General features: G+C 47.3%; 1 protein-coding gene across 2 annotated transcripts in view; it reads right to left on the reverse strand.

Annotated features, from left to right (window-relative positions):
- SLC5A11 (solute carrier family 5 member 11) overlaps positions 1-18,615 on the reverse strand; it is a 52,843-nt gene that overhangs the window by 25,788 nt on the left and 8,440 nt on the right. For both annotated transcript variants that reach the window (XM_084760199.1, XM_084760198.1), the window contains 5 exons: positions 13,634-13,794; positions 10,240-10,311; positions 8,558-8,662; positions 7,257-7,316; positions 1,379-1,483 (listed from right to left, as the gene is read on the reverse strand). In XM_084760199.1, the coding sequence (XP_084616325.1) occupies positions 1,379-1,483; positions 7,257-7,316; positions 8,558-8,662; positions 10,240-10,311; positions 13,634-13,771 (480 nt within the window). In that variant the 5' untranslated portion in view covers positions 13,772-13,794. The remainder of the gene's footprint in view (positions 1-1,378; positions 1,484-7,256; positions 7,317-8,557; positions 8,663-10,239; positions 10,312-13,633; positions 13,795-18,615) is intronic.

Below are 18,615 nucleotides of genomic sequence, written 5' to 3' on the forward strand. Positions count from 1 at the left end.
GAGTGTGTGGAGGGAGGGAGGGAGGGAGGGAGTGGAGGGAGGGAGGGAGTGTGTGGAGGGAGGGAGGGAGGGAGTGTGTGGAGGGAGGGAGGGAGGGAGTGTGTGGAGGGAGGGAGGGAGGGAGGGAGTGTGTGGAGGGAGGGAGGGAGGGAGGGAGTGGAGGGAGGGAGGGAGTGTGTGGAGGGAGGGAGGGAGGGAGTGTGTGGAGGGAGGGAGGGAGGGAGTGTGTGGAGGGAGGGAGGGAGGGAGGGAGTGGAGGGAGGGAGGGAGTGTGTGGAGGGAGGGAGGGAGGGAGTGTGTGGAGGGAGGGAGGGAGGGAGTGTGTGGAGGGAGGGAGGGAGGGAGGGAGTGTGTGGAGGGAGGGAGGGAGGGAGGGAGTGGAGGGAGGGAGGGAGTGTGTGGAGGGAGGGAGGGAGGGAGTGTGTGGAGGGAGGGAGGGAGGGAGTGTGTGGAGGGAGGGAGGGAGGGAGGGAGTGTGTGGAGGGAGGGAGGGAGGGAGGGAGTGTGTGGATGGATGGAGGGAGGGAGTGTGTGGATGGATGGAGGGAGGGAGGGAGTGTGTGCTGTGGGTTTTCCTGCCTGCCCTCTTCTACCCTGTGCCCTTTGTGTCTTGCCCAAGAGGATATCTTTCTTCTCCCATTAAAGCTCTTTTGTGCCTCTCACACGGTCCACCATAGGGCTGGGTAAGTGAGAGCTGTACACCAGACCCTTTGAAGTTGGCAAGCTGTTAACCTCATTTTCTTTATTCACTCTATATTCCTGGGGGCTCTGGACTTTCAGAAACATTCCATCTCTCAATATTTCTTGTTTTCATGCATCTTACACCTTTAGCCTGTGTTAGTCCAACCGCTTGGAATGGCAACACCCCTTTTTTTTTCAACTTGTGGATTCCTCCTAAGATGACACTCACCCCATAAAGACTATAAGTAGGCATCCTAGCAAGAGCATCTTGAGTCTGCAGCTAGGACACAGTCAGTTGCTGCTATCTGTACTAAGTGGAATTTCTTCCGCCCTTGCTCCATGTGGGACAAGAGCATTGCCACCCCCAGAGGTGACATCTTGAGCTAATCCTGTTAAGCAGCCCATGCCTGGAGGCTACAGTGCATCTGGTATTTGACACCTTCCTGGAGATCAGCCCATCCGAAGGCCAGGGTGAGGCAGGCCCAGGCAATCCCCTGTGTATCTGACTGAGATCTGGCCATTCTTGTTTCTATGTGCTCCTTCTGCCTCTACTTCTACCTCCTTCCCTCTGCCTCTCTCTTACATCAAACCTGCCCCAGAGGAGGCAAAGCCGATGTGGAGGAAACTCCTCAAAACGCACTACAGTTATCGTCTCGCTGTGCTACAGGAGCACGGTCAGGCCGAGGGTCCGCCTTACCGAGATCTTGGTGAAGATATAGATGAACAGGTAGAGCACCGCCAGGGTGATGGAGATCCTGCTGCCCCCGAAGCGCCTCCTCAGGTATTCAGGCATGGTGGTTACCTGGGGGTTGAAAGGACTTGTTGCAGCCAGCTGACATTGGGCATGTGCCTCCTCAGCCTGGCCACCGGCTCTGCCCGCCTCCTCCATCCCCACCAGACCCAGAAGCACAGAGCATCTCTTGGGGCTTCTCCATGGGAAACACAGGGAGGGAGAAGATGTGGGGAGGGACTGTGTGGAGACAGTGGGGTCTAGACAGGGCTGCGCACCTAACTATTGTGGTGTGTGGGCTTGCATGTACACGAGTGCACGTGCACGAGTGTGTGTGTGCGCGCATGTGTGTGTGCATGTGTGTGTGTGTGTGTGTGTGTGTGTGTGTGTGTGTGTGTGTGTGTATAACTGAGTGCATGCCACAACACAAGTGTGGAAGTCAGAGGACAGCTTTCAGGAGTTGACTCTGTCCTTCTGCCATGTGAGTCTGAGGATCAAACTCAGGTTGTCAGGCTTGGTCACAATCACCTTCCCTGGCTGAGCACTTCCCCACCCCAACTACTGTTCTCTGTTTCTAAACATGAGGCAGAGTGGTCTCCATCCTAGTTTAGCTGTAGGCTGGATTTCTTTAACTTATTTCTTTCTATTTAAGTGAACTTACCATTTTACTTAAATAACTTTTTTAAAAAATGGGAATTGAACTCTGGGCCTTTTGCATGCTAGGTAAATGTTCTACCCCTGAGCTACACTCCAGCCCTTGGAAATGAAACTTTAAATTACTACTATAAGTGGAAAAAAATCAGTCCCAAACTTTAGGGAACCCAGAAAAAAATATAGGAACAATAGAGCAATACAGTTGTCATCTGTTCTCTTGCAGCAACTCCCTATGGCTGAGAGCCACCCATGGGGCCAGAGACAAGCTGTCCATGAGCAGATGGGTGGCACTAACTGGGCACAGCAGGGTATAAGGAGGAGGTGACAGTGACAGAGTCCAGTTGTAAGGGACACATTGCAGCGATCCAGGCTGGGGAACTGGAGGAGGGAATGTGTCATATGATCCTAACATGTTGTATACATATATGAGACGGTCAAAGAATAAGAGAGAAACAAGAGATGATGTTGCTGAAGAGCTAAGGGCATCCAAGCTGCACAGGAGACTTCGCCCTCTGACCCCTGATGAGATGAGTGTGCCTCACAGAGCAAAACATAACATGCACACTGGTCACATGTCAGTTAAGAGCAAAATAATACTCACTTCAAAAATTAAGGGGAAAAAATCCACCAAGCAAGGTGGTTTATGCTTATAATCTCAGCATTCAGGAGGCTGAGGCTGAAGGATTGGGAGTCTAAGGTTATACAGTAAGACCCTGTCAAAGAAAAGAAAAGTCCTGAAAGGCAATGCAAAGAGGAGTTTCACTCCATGGTACAGAGTAGATGGCCCCACAACCAACACTGAAACCATTGCAGGAATCCCATCTGCTCATCCTCCAAAGAGAAGCAAGGAATTCTGGGAAGAGAATGTGTAGCCTTGATAGAAGGTGAACAGAGAGCATCTTCATCCGAGAGGCACTGACTTCTGACGGCTCCCAGATGTCTGGGATAGGAGTCTGGGGCAGAAGCTGTCACTAGCATGTGAGATGCTCCAAGGCCTGGGCCATGCTGCTGAGGACCATGATTTGGGCTGTAGTGTCTGAAGAGTGTAGAATGTTCTGTCAGTCACTCTGGGACCTGAGACCAGTAGACTTTCTTCCACAATGTCCCAGGTGTCATATGGGAAGGACAGTGACAATTGTGGGGTACACTGCTATATTTGGAGAGGCTGTGTTGTTATTTGGACTCACAGCATCTTCCAAAAATTCACATGTCGGGGGGACTGGTCCCCAATTGATGGATCCAGGCAGAGAAGTGATTGGATCCTGAGGGTGTGGACCTATTCGTGGACTGATCTGTTGATGGATTCATAACTTGCTGACGTTGTTAGAAGGTAGTGGGGGCTAGGAAGCTGGCCTGGCTGGGGAAAGTAGATCACTGCAGACCTTCCCTGAGGGATGGGTGCTGTCACCAGCCCCTTCCTGACTCTCTGCTCCCTGACACCATGAAGTGAGCAGCTTTCCTCACCATGGGTTCCCCTCCATATTTCTGCCTTGCCGTGGGCCTAAAGCAAGGGAGCCTGGTGACAAGAGATCAAACCCTTTGGAGATGTGAAAATAAGCTCCTCCCCTTGTTTATTTCAGGTATTACGCCTCAGTGACGAAAAATGGCTAACGTGAGCTGAGTGGCCAGACTTGCTTCAAGAGTAACAAGTCCTTGCAGTGATCCCAGCATTTTGGGAGACAGAGGCAGGCGGATTATGAATTTGAAGCCAGCCTAGGATACCTGGTGAAAACCTGTCTCAGCAAAGTTAAACTGGTAAATAGTAGTAGAACCTGATTGAATGTTCTAGATAACAGGAGTGTTCCCGGTGAAATGAGTTAAACGTTGATGCGTAGCTGAATTTTTCATATTAAAATATTGGCAAAATAAATGTAGCAACTGATATTTTAATAGGGCAAACAAAACTTTGTTATCCACCTTTTCTTCTCAAAAGGCAAGTTGAGATGTTGACGTTCATGGATGCCCCGCCTGAGTCCTTTTATTTGCTGCAAGGTTAGCTCAGCAGGAAGTTTCCAGAAATATACTGAGCTCTAACACTGCTAGGAGTGATGCAAGAAGAGGCTGAGGCAAGCCTCATTCACTGTAGGACTGAGATCTAATCAGCAAGTACAATAGGTACTCCAGCCCATTCAGATGAAAGTGCCAAAAAATACACTCTGGGCAACCGCTATCTAATCTGTGGATAACAGGCAACTGCCATCTGGGCTTGGTTGCTGAACTAGAGTCCTCTCATTGGCTGCTGCTTTGACTAGCATTTGACCATGGGGTCAATCTAGGAAAACCACAGCTCCTATCAACATGAAGTTTCTAGTTATTAAGAAGCAGGAGAGGAAGAGAAAAAAGAAGGAAGAAGAGGAGGAGGAAGAAGAAGATGAAAAGGAGGAGGAGGATGGAGGAGACAAAGGAGTTAGCTTCATTGGCACACTACACCAAAAAACAAAATAAAACAAAACAAAACAAACAAACAAAGAAACAAACAAAAAAAACCCTTCCTATCTCAAAGGTACTCCTTGTTCTAAAGTCTGGGCCATTCAGGAAATAGCCAATGAGTCAGAGAACCCAGACAATACTCCTTCAACTACAGACTCAAACCACAGCTGGATTCAGTGAGGAAGGCCCCGGGGACCAAACAGGGACCATCCCTCTTGTTGGTGCTAGATGAATGGGCAGAAGAAATAAACACAGCAGCCAGATGTGGTGGCACACACCCATAATCCTGGCAGGAAGATCACAGATGCAAGGTCAGCTTGGGCCATATACCCAAGAGACTGTCCCAAACACTAACTAAAACAAGATAAATTGAACAAAAGGCAACCGGCCTTAGAGAGTACCCCTCCAGCTCCCAGGTCCCTGGCTGACAGTGGCTTTGTATTATGTCACACACACACACACACACACACACACACACACACACACACACACACACACACACTTTCTTTCTTGATGGTGGAGGCTTTGGAGGGGACCCCAGAAACTGTGTCCTCTCCCCAGATCAGATCCCCTGTGCCCCTCATCCATGCCCATGGGAACCCCCCCTCACTACTCCTGTGAAATAAATGCCCTGCTCCAGCTCTTTGCAAGACGAATGCATGGAGAAAGTGACAGAAGAACACTATGGCTGCTTGGTGGGCACCTGAGGGCTATGGCTCAGTCTCCATGTTCATAAGCAAAGCTAGTCTATAAGGATGGGGAGTGTTTGATGCTGTCTTCTGAGATGGTAAATATACACTGACATCTAAGGGATGGGGAGGTGCCCAGTCTATACTTGCTGTGCTAGTAAGAAGGCCAGTGTTTGATGCCTAGAACCCATGTTAAAAAACAAAACAAAACAAAACAAAAACCAACAACTGGGTGTGGTAGCACACTTAGAAACCTCAGTGCTGAGGAGGCAGACAGAAGATCCTAGCCAGTCACCCTAATCGAACTAGTGAGCCTCAGTTCCAGTGAGGGTTCCTCCTTTAAAACAAAAGGTATTGCTCCTGAAACACAACATCCAAGGCTGAACTCCGGCCTGGACATGCATATGCATAAGCATGCATGTACACACCCCCACACAAATGTGTGCACAGACATATATGCACACACAAATAATAAGTAAATAATAAATTCTCAGTGGGTAACAGCTAATGGGGGGGTTCTAGAAGAGAGTATACAGAGAAATAGCTTTATGACCTCGGAGTAGGTAAAAGTTTTTGTTGTTATTACCTGAGAGGAAGTCTTACTCTATAGCCCAGGCTGCCCTGGAACTCATGTAGCCTAGGCTTGTCTCAAACTCATTGGCAACACTCCTGCTTTTTCAAGACAGGGTCTCTCTGTGTAGCCTTGGCTGTCCTGGACTTGCTTTGAAGACCAGGCTGACCTCAAACTCACAGTGATCCACCTGCCTCTGCCTCCCCGAGTGCTGGGATTAAAGGCGTGTGCCCTGACGCCTGGCTAGGAACACACACACACACACACACACACACACACACACACACACACACACAGAGCAAAAGAGACAAGCCTTTGAATAGAAAAGACATTTATAACTCCTAAGTTCCCGAACAGATTATTTCCAGAACTGAATTCATAAATTCCAGAATTTATAAAGCAATAAGACAAGTGATGCATCTTAATAATATAAACATGGGCAAAAGTCCTAGCTGGCTATGATGGCTTCCCTTCCCCCAAGGCGATCAGCGCATGAAGGCTCAGTTGAATCTGGGTTCATGGTTTTGTCCTTAATGTGTTGTCCCTGTCCCTTTAGACCTTCGTTGGCACCAGGGTGGGAGCCCATGACCCAGCAAAAGTGCTCACTTCACTGCCAGGAAGCAAAAGAGAAGAAAAGGAAGAGACTGTGGTCTTGCCACCCTCGTCCTTTCCAAGAGCTCAACCTCGTAGTGTTTAGCTATAGCTTTCTAAACACTTGAGTGTCATCTTCGAAGGAGCAGTTTGTTCCTACAGTCTGAGCCTAGACTGTCCCCTGAAGGTCAGAGTGTCCCCGCAGGTCTCCAGTGAGGTACATCATGGGCTGGAGAGATGGCTCAGTGGTTAAGAGCACTGTCTGATCTTCCAAAGGACCCGGGTTCAATTCCCAGCACCCACATGGCAGCTCACAACTGTCTGTAATTCCAGTTCCAGGGGATTCTGACACCCTCACACCAATGCACATGAAATAAAAAAATAAATAAAAACTCAGTAATTTAAAAAAAAAAAAGTTCAACATCAGGCCATACCAAGTGTTGGCAAGGGTGTTGAGCACTGGGCAGCTTCAGCTTCCAAACACTATGGGGGTGTGGTGGGGACTGAATCTGCTCTGGGAGAAAGTTTGGCAGCACCATGTGAATTTAAGATAAGCCTGGTGGCTCCGCTCACAGGACACTCTCCTGCTCAGCACATATTTCTGGGCATCAAGACTTATATAAACCAGGAATAGAGGAACCTACCTGCAGTCCCAGTACTCAGGAGTCGAGACAGAAGGATTATGAGCGGGAGGCTAGCCTGAGCAAGGCCCTGTCTCAACATAACATGTTAGAAGGTGCCATTAGTGCCATTGTCCCTCACAGCCCAGTAGGACAAACTGAAAGCCCACAGGTGACAGAACGGGTAGTTCCAGGATCTGGAGTCATTCCTATGAGTGGAGGAGCGGGGATGTGAGCTTGCCTTCCCAAGGGTAGGCCCACGTCATGTTGCCCACCCCCTTCACACTCACCTGGCCAGCGATGTAGATTGGAAGGAAGATCCAGGCCAGCATCAGCACAGAGAACAAGCCCTGCCCAGGAAGCACATCCAGTCAGAGCCACTCCGTCCACATGATGGAGCCATCCCGGGGCATGCCAGCCCTGAGTTACTCCCTCCCGTGCTGAGCCGTTTGCTGTCCCTGGTCTTTATATTTCCATTTTTTTATTATGAAAATAGGCTCACTGAGCAGGGAAGACTACCTGAAGTCCCAGCTTCCTGGAGGCTGAGATGGGAAGCTCATCTGAGCCAAGGAATTTGAGACCACTATGAGCAACATATCAAGGCCCTCAGAATGCAAAACAAAACAAAAACCCAAAACAAACCAAAAAAGGGCAGGGGGAGGGGGCAGACAGAAGGGGATTAAGTAAGAAAGAGGAAATAAAAGACTCAGAGACATGTTTTCTGTCTCCTAATCACCACGTTGTCCTCTTTGGTCAGTTCTGCGCTCCCTTCTTTCCCCCCTACGGCGGTGGGAGCTGAGGATTCTGGGAGCATTTCCACTGGTCTCAAGAGCCACCCTTCCTCCCTTATGAACTACAGGTAAGAGGACCTCACTAGATTGCGTCAGGAGGATCAGGCCAATGGGACTGAGTGAGCAGTCGGTCCGTACCATTCACCCCTCCACACCATTCACAGCCAGGAGTTGAACTAACCCTCACCCCGAGGCTACATGGCCCAGGAAAGTCAAGTAACTCAACCAAGGTAACACAGCTTAGGAGCAAGAACGGTGAGGCCACCTGGCTCTAGCCTGTAGGGGACTCCTATTATGTGAGAGTGTGGGTGACATACTTATGTCTGTGCCTGGCACTTTGAAAATGTCTGTGACTAGGAACGACACAGGTGCCCCCAGAAGAAGCTGGTCTCTGTGAGGTGCCTACAACGGAAAAGAGTGTGAATGACGCATCTCCGTGTCTACAGGGCATGAAGGGCACAGAACACTGAGCATTTACTTCAGGGATGGCCAACTGATGCCTAAAATACACAGCTATGCCTTGTCACCTGCTGCCTGCTGCTTTCTACACATACAATGAGGCATCCTGAGCCCTTGCCCTCTTGATTTGGGGCGGGAGGTTGTGGTACCATGGGTCCCCAACAAGCAGATACAAAGAGGCCCAAATGTTGTCCAAGACCACCTTTGAAGCCTCCTATTTGCTTGGCTAAAAAGGCCATTTTCCTTTCAACATGCTGTGTTCCCACGCCTCCCTCAGGGTCTATTGCAGAGCAAAGGCGGGGGGGGGGGGGCGGGGGTGGCTGTATCATGGCAAAACTCACATTAAGTTCATAGGCGGCAACAGAAATGCCCACAGCAGCGCCAGACCCTGCCAGGCCAATGAAGTGTCCACTTCCAACATTGCTGGCAAACAAGGACGCACCAACCTGTGGGGAGATGGATGGGAGGGGTCCTGGGAAAGTGTCCGTACGCCCAGCTCTGACCACTCTTCAGAGGGATCAAGGCAGGAGGGGAAGTAGAGAGCATGGGACCATTCTATCCTGCAGCCATATGTGTGCAGTGTATGGCCTGAGCAACTGTCTGTAACATCATGGTGGACGGGGTGACAAGTAAATACTTCATGACACAAACTGGCTCTGCTTCCAGCTCAGCAAAGTGTGTGTGTGTGTGTGTGTATGTGTGTGTGTGTGTGTGTGTGTGTGTAGATCCACTGAAAAAGGAATAGCTAATTGAACTGTTGTATCTGTTATCTGTGCCTTCAACATCTAGTCCACTTGGCCCTAGGAATAGCTTTCAATTTTCTTTTTCTCTCTTTCTTTCTTTCTTTCTTCCTTCCTTTCTTTCTTTCTAAAGATATATTTATTTATTATTATGTATACAGTGTTTTACCTGCATGCCAGAAGAAGACACCAGATCACATTACAGATGGTTGTGAGCCACCATGTGGTTGCTGTGAATTGAACTCAGGACCTTTGCAAGAGCAGTCAGAACTTGAAACCTCTGAGCCATCTCTCCAGCCCTAGCCTTCAACTTTCATTCAGACTTTAGGAGCTCAGCATGTACTTCTCGGGTCAGGTGTTGAGCGTGACAGCCAGGCTTGAGCCCAGGCAGAGCAGCAGTCTACTCTAGCCATGTGGCTGCTACAGTGATAAGCCTGAGGTTCAGTCAGAGATGAAATGTTTTTCCAGGGATGCTGCCAGGGAGGCAGATGCTCTTCCCCCTGCTGGCCTGGACCTGGAGGGGATGAACAGCCTGGAGCACCGTTTTCCATCCTGTTGCTATGAAGTTGTGGAGATCTTACAGAAGGTGAGGAGCTAAAGCAGATAGTGACAGATAACGGATAGATTGATGGATAGATGGATGGATAAATACATATGTGTTGATCGATAGACTCATGACTAAATAGATGGTGAAGGGATAGTTCGAGAAACCAGGTCATCGGGTCATAGTAATATTAATAAATTGAGCCTCTGCAACTGTCCTGTGGGTGAGCTAGCAGATTCTTTTTGTGTAAATAAATTAGATTAGAGCAAAGCTTTCTCTTGTTTTCACTCTGGCTTGAAGACAACATGGAGAGAAACAATGTCAGAGCTTGAAGATAAGCCGGGCGCTCACACCTGTAATCCCAGCACTTGGGAGGCAGAGGCAGGCAGATGGCTGTGAATTCGAGGCCAGCCTGGTCTACAAAGTGAGTCCAGGACAGTCAAGGCTACACAGAGAAACCCTGGATTGAGAGAGAGAGAGAGAGAGAGAGAGAGAGAGAGAGAGAGAGAGAGAGAGAGAGAAGAGAGAGACAAAGAGAGACACAGACACAGACACAAACACAGAGAGACAGACAGAGAGACAGACAGAAACAGAGAGAGAACTTAAAACCTATATATATATATATTTTTTTTTTTTCAGTGCTAGGGTAGGAAGCAGAGTCTTGCGCACACTAGGCAAACATCTACCACAGAATTCCACCCCAGCCTGAGAAGAGATAAATTGACCAGAGATCACTTACTGGCCACCATGCCATGTCGCCTCCAGCCAGGAAGTAGCCTTTCACCGTGTCTCTTTTGGTCCTCACCGTAGACTGCAAAGAAGAAGAGGGCTGGGTGAGGAGAAAGCCAGCACTCAGTCACCCAAAGAGGGCAGAGGCTGCGAACTGCAGGGCCACATTTGGACAGTGGTTCATTTTGTTTATCTGAAACTTTGACGTGCATATCTTTAAGGCAGACCCCGTCTCGGGCCCGTGCAGTGCTGTCAGTCCTTGTTTCACGTCCTTAGGATAATCTGTATGGTCTTCAAGATGTCTGGGCTGCAGACCTGTGGTTTGCCAAAGGCAGCTCATAATGGATTTTATCGTTTTCTAGAAACTGTTTCTATGAGGTATTCCATAAGCACCAGCTCATTTCTTCTTCTTTTTTTCTTTTCTTTCTTTTTTTGTTTTTTTGTTTTTTTCTAGACAGGGTTTCTCTGCGTAGCCTTGGCTGTCCTGGACTCGCTTTGTAGACCAGGCTGGCCTTGAACTCACAGTGATCCGCCTGCTTCTGCCTCCCAAGTGCTGGGATTAAAGGCGTGCGCCACAACTACCCAACATACCCTTATTTCATTTCTAATGCCCCTACCTTCATGACAAGAACTTCCTGAAGACTCTGCCTCTTTTTGTTTTGTTTTGTTTTGTTTTGTTTTGTTTTGTTTTGTTTGAGACAGGGTTTCTCTGTGTGTATCCCTGGCTATCCTGGACTCACTTTGTAGACCAGGTTGACCTTGAACTCACAGCGATCCACCTGCCTCTGCCTCCCAAGTGCTGGGATTAAAGGCGTGCGCCACCACCATCTGGCTGCCTCTTAATAGCATTACACACTGATTAAATTTCAACATGAGATTTGGAAGGAATGAAAATTGTTCATTCTCATACTCTCTCTCTCTCTCCCTCTCCCTCTCCCTCTCTCTGTCTCTCTGTCTCTGCCTCTTTGTCTCTCTCTCTGTCTCTGTCTCTGTCTCTCTCTCTCAGCTTGGTTTCAAAGTCTCTATGTAGCTGAGGGTGACCTTGAACTCCTGCTTGCATCTTCCAGGTATTGGGACTGCAGTTGTACATCCCTGGCTTGTGCTACACTGGGGATCAAAACTAGGTCCTCATGAGTGCTAGGTAAACAATATCAACTGAACTATCCCACAAGCATTTCTTTTTTATTTAAAAATGTTTAATTAAATTTATTAACTTATTCATTTGCGTGTGCGTGTACATGAGTGTGAGCAGGAGTGTGCACATGTGCTTGCCGTGGCATATATGTGAACATCAGAAGACAGTTTGTGGGAGTCAGTTCTCTCCTTCCACTGTGTGAGTTCTGGGGATCGAACTCAGGTTGCTAGACTTTGCAGCAAGTGCCTGTACCCATAGAACCATCTTGCCAGACCCCATAAGTAGTTCTTAAACATACCCTACAGAAGGGTGGCCAGACGCATTCATTATATGTGAATGTTAACAATGCTGAGATACTCTTTTCCCGTGTCAGGTTGACAAGAATGAAAACAACACACTGTTCCTGATGGTGGTGAGCAGGCTGGCATACATCACTGATGAGGGTGCAGACTAAAACTAGGTTAAGGAAGACATTCTGATGGCAGCTGCCAAATTACAAATGTGCGTTATCTTGTAACCTGACAACTCTATGGAGGAAAACCTGTCCTGCATTCACTGTAACCCAAAATAATGAGTGCAGAGTCGGCCTACTCCAGTGCTGTGTTCAGAGAACAAGAGCCCAGATGACCCTAAGCACAGCCTCACTTGCATAAAGTACACTAGGAGCATCTGAGGGAACATCTGCAACTTCTAAGAAAATGAAGATGCTTCTATGTACTGATGCAAAAGATGTCTAGGAGACAGGGATGGGCAGAAAAGCAAGGTTAGAACAGCACAACAGTCATCTCCTCTTTAGCAAAGGGGCAACACACACACACACTACAACATACACATAGACACATACATATAGACACATATACTACAATAAACACAGTCTCACACACATACACTATAACACACACACATATAAATACACACTACAATACACACACATACTACAATCACACAGTCACACACACATATACACACAGTCACATATACACACACATACATAGTCATACACATATACACACACAGGCACACTAACTTTTGTTCTCTCTCTCTCTCTCTCTCTCTCTCTCTCTCTCTCTCTCTCTCTCTCACACACACACACACACACACACACACACACACACACACATACACTAACGTTTGCTCTGACAGACACATACACACAAACATTTGCTCTATCTGGGCTCAATATTGCAATAGAGAGACTAAGGCAGGAGGCTCACTATTTTGAAGGCAGATTGGGCTACATAGCAAGACTTTGACTCCAAAGTACATTTGCTTTGTTTTGATTTGCTTTTAAACCTGTAACAATGCATTAATGAATAATATGTTCAGTGCTCACAAGTTAATAATAGTGGTTGCCTATGAAGGGAATGGTCCTAGGGGGGCTTGATGTATATTTATTAAGCTACTGTTAGTTTTGACTATAATTATATTACTGTGAAATGCATATATATATATACGTATGTATGTATGTATGTATGTATGTATGTATGTATGTATGTATGTGTGAATAAGAGCATGACTTCAAAGTAAAGGAAATGACAGTTCTAGCTTCAAGCCTTATCATTTAGTAATAGATTAAAGAATCTAAATTCTTTGAGACTAGGGCTTTTAATCTGTAAAATGGATATAATACCTTCCTTGAGGGCTTGGCTGGAGAGACCGCTAAGAGGTTAGGAGTGCCTACAGTTCCTGCAGAGGACCAGAGTTTGGTTCCCAGAACCCACATCAGATAGCCCACAGCCATCTTTACTCCAGCTTAGGGGACCCCGCACTCTCTTCTGGACTCTTCTACTGACTTCTGTGGACATACACAACACAACACACACACACACACACAAATAAAGTAAGAAAAATACTAGTTTTCTAAAAGAGAGCTTCCTTACAAATTACATGAAATAACATAAGTGAACACACATTAACTTATTGCCCAACACATTCAACACACTGCATTAAAAAAAAAATTCCAGGGCCCTCCTATTCTAGCCACATACCCTACCGCTGACTTGTAGCCCAGGCATCCCACATACTTCAGGGGAATTTTTTGAGACAGGGTCTCACTGTGTATCCCTGAATTGCCTGGAACTTGCAATGACCACCAGGCTGGAATTGAACTCACAGAGATCACTTGCCTTCACATATTTTAAATCCTAATTGCTGTAGTTCATTTCTTCCCCTCCTGGTATCTTGTTTTCCCAAAGGGATAGGGTTTTCTCTGGGGTTTTGACCAGATAGTTCCTCCTTGCCCCATCTCTCACCTCATCTCCTGGCTTACCCATAATCCAACAGCCAGGACAAAGAGGAAGTACAGAACGAGGACAGCAATGTCCCCAGGCTCCAGGCTCTTCTGGGGAAAGGCCTCCAGGGCATCATCAGTCTGCGAGGGCCGAGGGCTGAGGGTGCTACTCTCCATGGTGCTGAAGGAGCCTCTCAGTCCTGGGGAAAGCAAAGAGATGTTAGATCCAGATCCCAGAGCACCTTACTTTACTTGATCCCTGGTCCTCCCTGAATGGAGAGAGAGAGAGAGAGAGAGAGAGAGAGAGAGAGAGAGAGAGAGAGAGAGAGAGAGAGAGAGAGAGGGAGGGAGAGAGAGAGAGAGAGAGAGAGACATCCCTCCAACCATGACCTTTAACCTCCCTTCCTCCCACTCTTTCACCCAGCCAGAAAAGACATAGAAGGAGCTCACATCACCACAGTTGATTTGTTTGCTTGTTTTTGTTTTGACAGTTCAACTACTCCCTCAGAAAAATATAAAAAGACAAGCAACTCAAAAGAGTACAGATAACACTGGGCCCGTTAGTAACCCCAGCACTTTGGAGGCTCAAGTGAGAGGATTACTGAGTGCGAGGCCATCCTGGGCTACATAGCCAGACCCTGTTGAAAAGAGAAAAGGATACAGAAAGTTCCAGCATGCTTTTTGTCCTACTCTAGTTTGTGTTACTGCGACAAACGCCATGGCCAAAATCAACTTGGAGAGAAGAGAGTCTATCCCGTCTTACACACGTCACAGCCCATCACTGAGTCAAGTCAGGAGCTCCGCGCAGAGACCATGGAGGCACACTGCTTAGTGGCTTTCTCCCAGCTCACAGTGAGCTGCTTTTCTTACACAGCCCAGGCTGACTGCCCAGGGATAGCACTGCCCGCAGTAGACTGGACCTTCCTGCATCAATTTAGCAATTAAGAAAATGACCACAGGCTAACCTGATGGACCAATCCTCAGCTGAGGTCCCTCTTTCCAAGTAGCTTAGTTAGCTCTCTGTTGCTGTGATAAACGCCGTGACCAAACACGACTTGGTAAGGAAAGGGTTTATTTGGCCTACACTCCCATGTCACAGCCCATCATTGAGGGAGGTCAGGACAACTTACTTAAGATGACACTGCCTGTAGTGACGTGGATGCTTCTGCACCAATCATTAAACAGAAAAATGTCCTACAGATTTGCCCCAGGTCAATCTGATGAAGGCAATTCCTCAATTGAAAGTTCATCTTCCCAGATATATCTAAATTTTTGTTGAATTAACAGGAGGAGGAGGAGCCTAGTCGTCACACTCTTCTACTGAGTAAGCCATGGCTAGAGTAAGGTGAAAGGAGTCAGCCAGACACCAATGTCTTGTTCTAATGCTACAATCTTCCATAAATTGCATATATTTAATATATGCCCACACAGCACCTGCTGCCTGCCAGGACTCCTTCTAAAGTGTTTTCTACGCTGCAAACCAGACATCATTGTTATCATACTTATTTTTTAGAAGGAGTTAAAAATAGAAATGGGACTGGAGAGATGGTTCAGTGGTTAAGTGCGCTGGCTGCTCTTCCAGAGGTCCTGAGTTCAATTCCCAGCAACCACATGGTGGCTCACAACCATCCATAATGTGATCTGATTCCCTCTTCTGGAGTGCAGGTGTACATGCAGATAGAGCACTTATATACATTAAATAAATAAATAAATAAATAAATAAATAAATGTACGTAGCTTGTCAAGTGAAAGGGTTGGGGTTTGAACCAGAATAACCTTGCCCCAGAACCCATGCTTTGAACTGCTGTTGGAAACCACTCCCCTGGAGACTGCATATCCACGGGCAATTTAAGAGAGTCCTGTTACAGGCGGAATAATGGCCCCAAAGATATTAATACCTAATCTCCAGAACCTGTGATTGTGTGGTGTTCACAGAAAGAATTAAGACTGCTATCCAGTTGACCTTAAAACAGGCCCAGGCCTCGGTCAGGCAGGAGCGTCTAATGCAATAAAAAAATGACACAGAATCAGAAGGGCCAGAAAGGTGACAGTGTTAAAAGGTTCAGCTCAGCATTGCTGGCTTGGAACATGGGTGATGGGGCCCTGAGCCTAGAAATGGCAAAGCAAATAAGCTGACTCTGACCCAGGGCCTCCAGAAGGAACTCAGCTCTGCTGAGGCCGGATACTCAAGTCATGTGTAAGTGCCCACGTATATAGAAGGTGTGCAAGCTGTGGGAGTGCCTGTATCAGTGCGGCTGCACACGCCTGCAGGGGTATGCACAGGTCAACATCAGGAGTGTCCTTCTTTGGCTCTCCACATTGTTTTTTGAGGCAAGGTCTCTCATTGAATCTGGAGTTCACACAGTGCCTGGATTGGCTGCCCAGAGAGCCCCAGAGATCTGCCTGTCTCTGTCCTCCTCCGAGCCAGGATGGCAGGCGTGTACCACACAGCTGGACACAGGAGTACTGGGGTTCTGAACTCAGGACCTTATGCTCACACAGAAAGGACTTTACCCATTGAGCTGTCTCCATAGCCGTCCACTGACACCTGGGCACTTTGAATTCAGGAACTCAAAGGAATAAGCGTGTGTTGTTTTGGCCACCAAATCTGGGATCATCAGCTACAGCTACAATGAGACACTAGCAGAAACCCTCAGGTGGTTCTGACTCAGGTGTGGGCATAATTATGCCATCCCCTGTCAACCTGGGGGTCAGGAATGGTCTGCCCCACCATCCATGATGTGTGGCTTGGTACTGGGACAACCCCTACCCTAAGACAATATTCTATAAGTGCAGAGCTTGAGACAAATCAGGTCTTTGAAGAATTCAAGCTCTGGGGGGCTGGGGTTGGTCAGTTGGTAAAGTGCTTTCTGCCTGAGCATAAAGATCTGAGTTTGATCCTTGGTCCCCAGTAAAAATCAAACCAAATTGAAAAGGTTGGGTATAGTGCTATGGTATCGTCATCTCAGCTCTCTGGAGGCAGAGGCAGGAGGAGCTTTGGGGCTTGCTGGCCAGTCAGGCTAGCCTAATTGGTGAGCCATGGGTCCCACTGAGACACCATCTCAGAAAAAGAAAGCAGATGGTTCCTGAGGAAAGACTCCTGAATTTAATCCAAATTGATTTCCGGCTTCCACATGCATGTACATACACGTGTACACATATTTACACACATGAACTTGTATATTCAACAAAGGAAGGAAAAGAGATGGAGGGAGAGAGGGAGAGAGAGGGAGGATTCCAGTTTTGGAGACACACTACTACCCGACCCCTTATCAGCCATGAGAAACTGAGCGAGCTGTGGAATGCTACAAAAATGACGCAATCCAAGTCTGTGAGGCTTTCCCTACACAGTGCAGCTAACTTTCCTATTGCTGTGATAAGCACCATGACCAATGGCAGCTTGCAGAAGGAAGGGTTTGTTTGGCTTACATATCTCGGGTCACAGTCCATTGAGGAAGCTGAGACAGAAACTCAGCAGAAGCTGTGGAGGGTGCTGTTTGCAGCCTTGTCCCTCCTGTCTTCTCTGTTTGCTTTCTTATACACCCCAGGACCACCTGCCCAGGCCCCACACACAACAGGCTGGGTGCTCCCTCAGCAATCATCAATTAAGAAAATACTCCACAGTCTTGTGTACAGGTCATCTTTACGGGAATGTTTTCTCAATTGAGACTCCCTTTTCTCAAGTGACCCCAGCTTGTGACAGGCAAACAAAAAACTAACCTGCAAGGGAAGACGAAAGAAAGAAGGAAAAACAGAAAGACAAGCAAATGTTTAAATTTATAAACTGAGCTTTCACTATGATATATCATGCTTCTAATTTAAGAGAGAGTCCTAGGAAAAATATTTTGGAAGACACTGCGAATATTAAAAACAAGTACACAGCTAGGCATAGTGGTGCACTCCTTTAATCTCAGCAATTGAGAGGCAAAGGCAGGAGGATTTCTGTGAGTTCAAGACCAGCCTGGTCTATGTAGTTGTTCCAGGACAGCCAGGGCTATGTAGAGAAACCCTGTCGCAGAAAATAAAAACAAAACAACAAAAACAAGTACACAGGTGTCTTCCACAAATTGGAGAAGGTTCTAGACTCATACACTTGCAAGCATGTCTTTACCCTCGTGACTGCCTGAGGTGTCTGGAAGCCTTAGATATGAGGTAATTCTGTTGCAACATGTTGGGTCTGGTGTCTACCTAGTAGGTGCCCAGTGGTATAAACCATCAAAGTCAAAATCTCTCACATCTTGAAAGATCAATCTCCCCAGTGTGTATCTTTGTTCCAGGTTAAAGAATGGCATCAAAGGTCGATTAGAGAAGTAGAGGGCCTGGAAACGTGGCTTGGTAGTGGAGCACTCTCCTAGTGTGCACGAGGCCCTACGTTCCATTCCCAGCACTGCAGTGTAATGTTGATAATACCGTATTTTTCGGACCATAAGACGCACCCCGCCCCCGAACGTGTGTGGGGGCGGTTAGGGTGTGCCTTGTGGTCTGATTGCTGTTTTTATTGTTTTTCTTGTTTTACTGCTCTAAAAACTGGATGCATCTTATGGTCAGGTATGTCTCTTTTGTTTGTTTGTGTTTGTTTGTTTTGGGGTTTTTGTTTTTTGTTTTGCTTTTTAATTAATTTACTCAGATTATATCTCGATTGTTATCCCCTCAGGTCAGGTATGTCTTATGGTACAAAAAATGTGATAATAACAATAAGGAAGTAACATGAGCAGTTGAGGGCGGAGAGATAGGCTCAAGTTGCAGCCGGAAATGTGCAGGAAGGCGGGTGTGAAGACCATGGCTCGGCCTGGGTGAAGCACTGGGTGGATTACAAGGCTGGTTGGTCCGTTACTGCCACTGTAACTAAACACCTTAGTCTGAATACATTTTAAAGGTTTATTTTATGTGTGCATGCATGCACCTGAGTGTATGTTTGTGCACCATGTGCATGCAGGTGTCTGCAGAGCCAGAAGGTGTCAGATCCTTTGGAACTGGGATTACAGGCAACTGTGAGGGGTCTGATATGGGTGGTGGGACCC

Source organism: Acomys minous (assembly GCF_964271855.1).
Source record: "Acomys minous genome assembly, chromosome: 2".
Lineage (NCBI taxonomy): Eukaryota > Metazoa > Chordata > Mammalia > Rodentia > Muridae > Acomys > Acomys minous.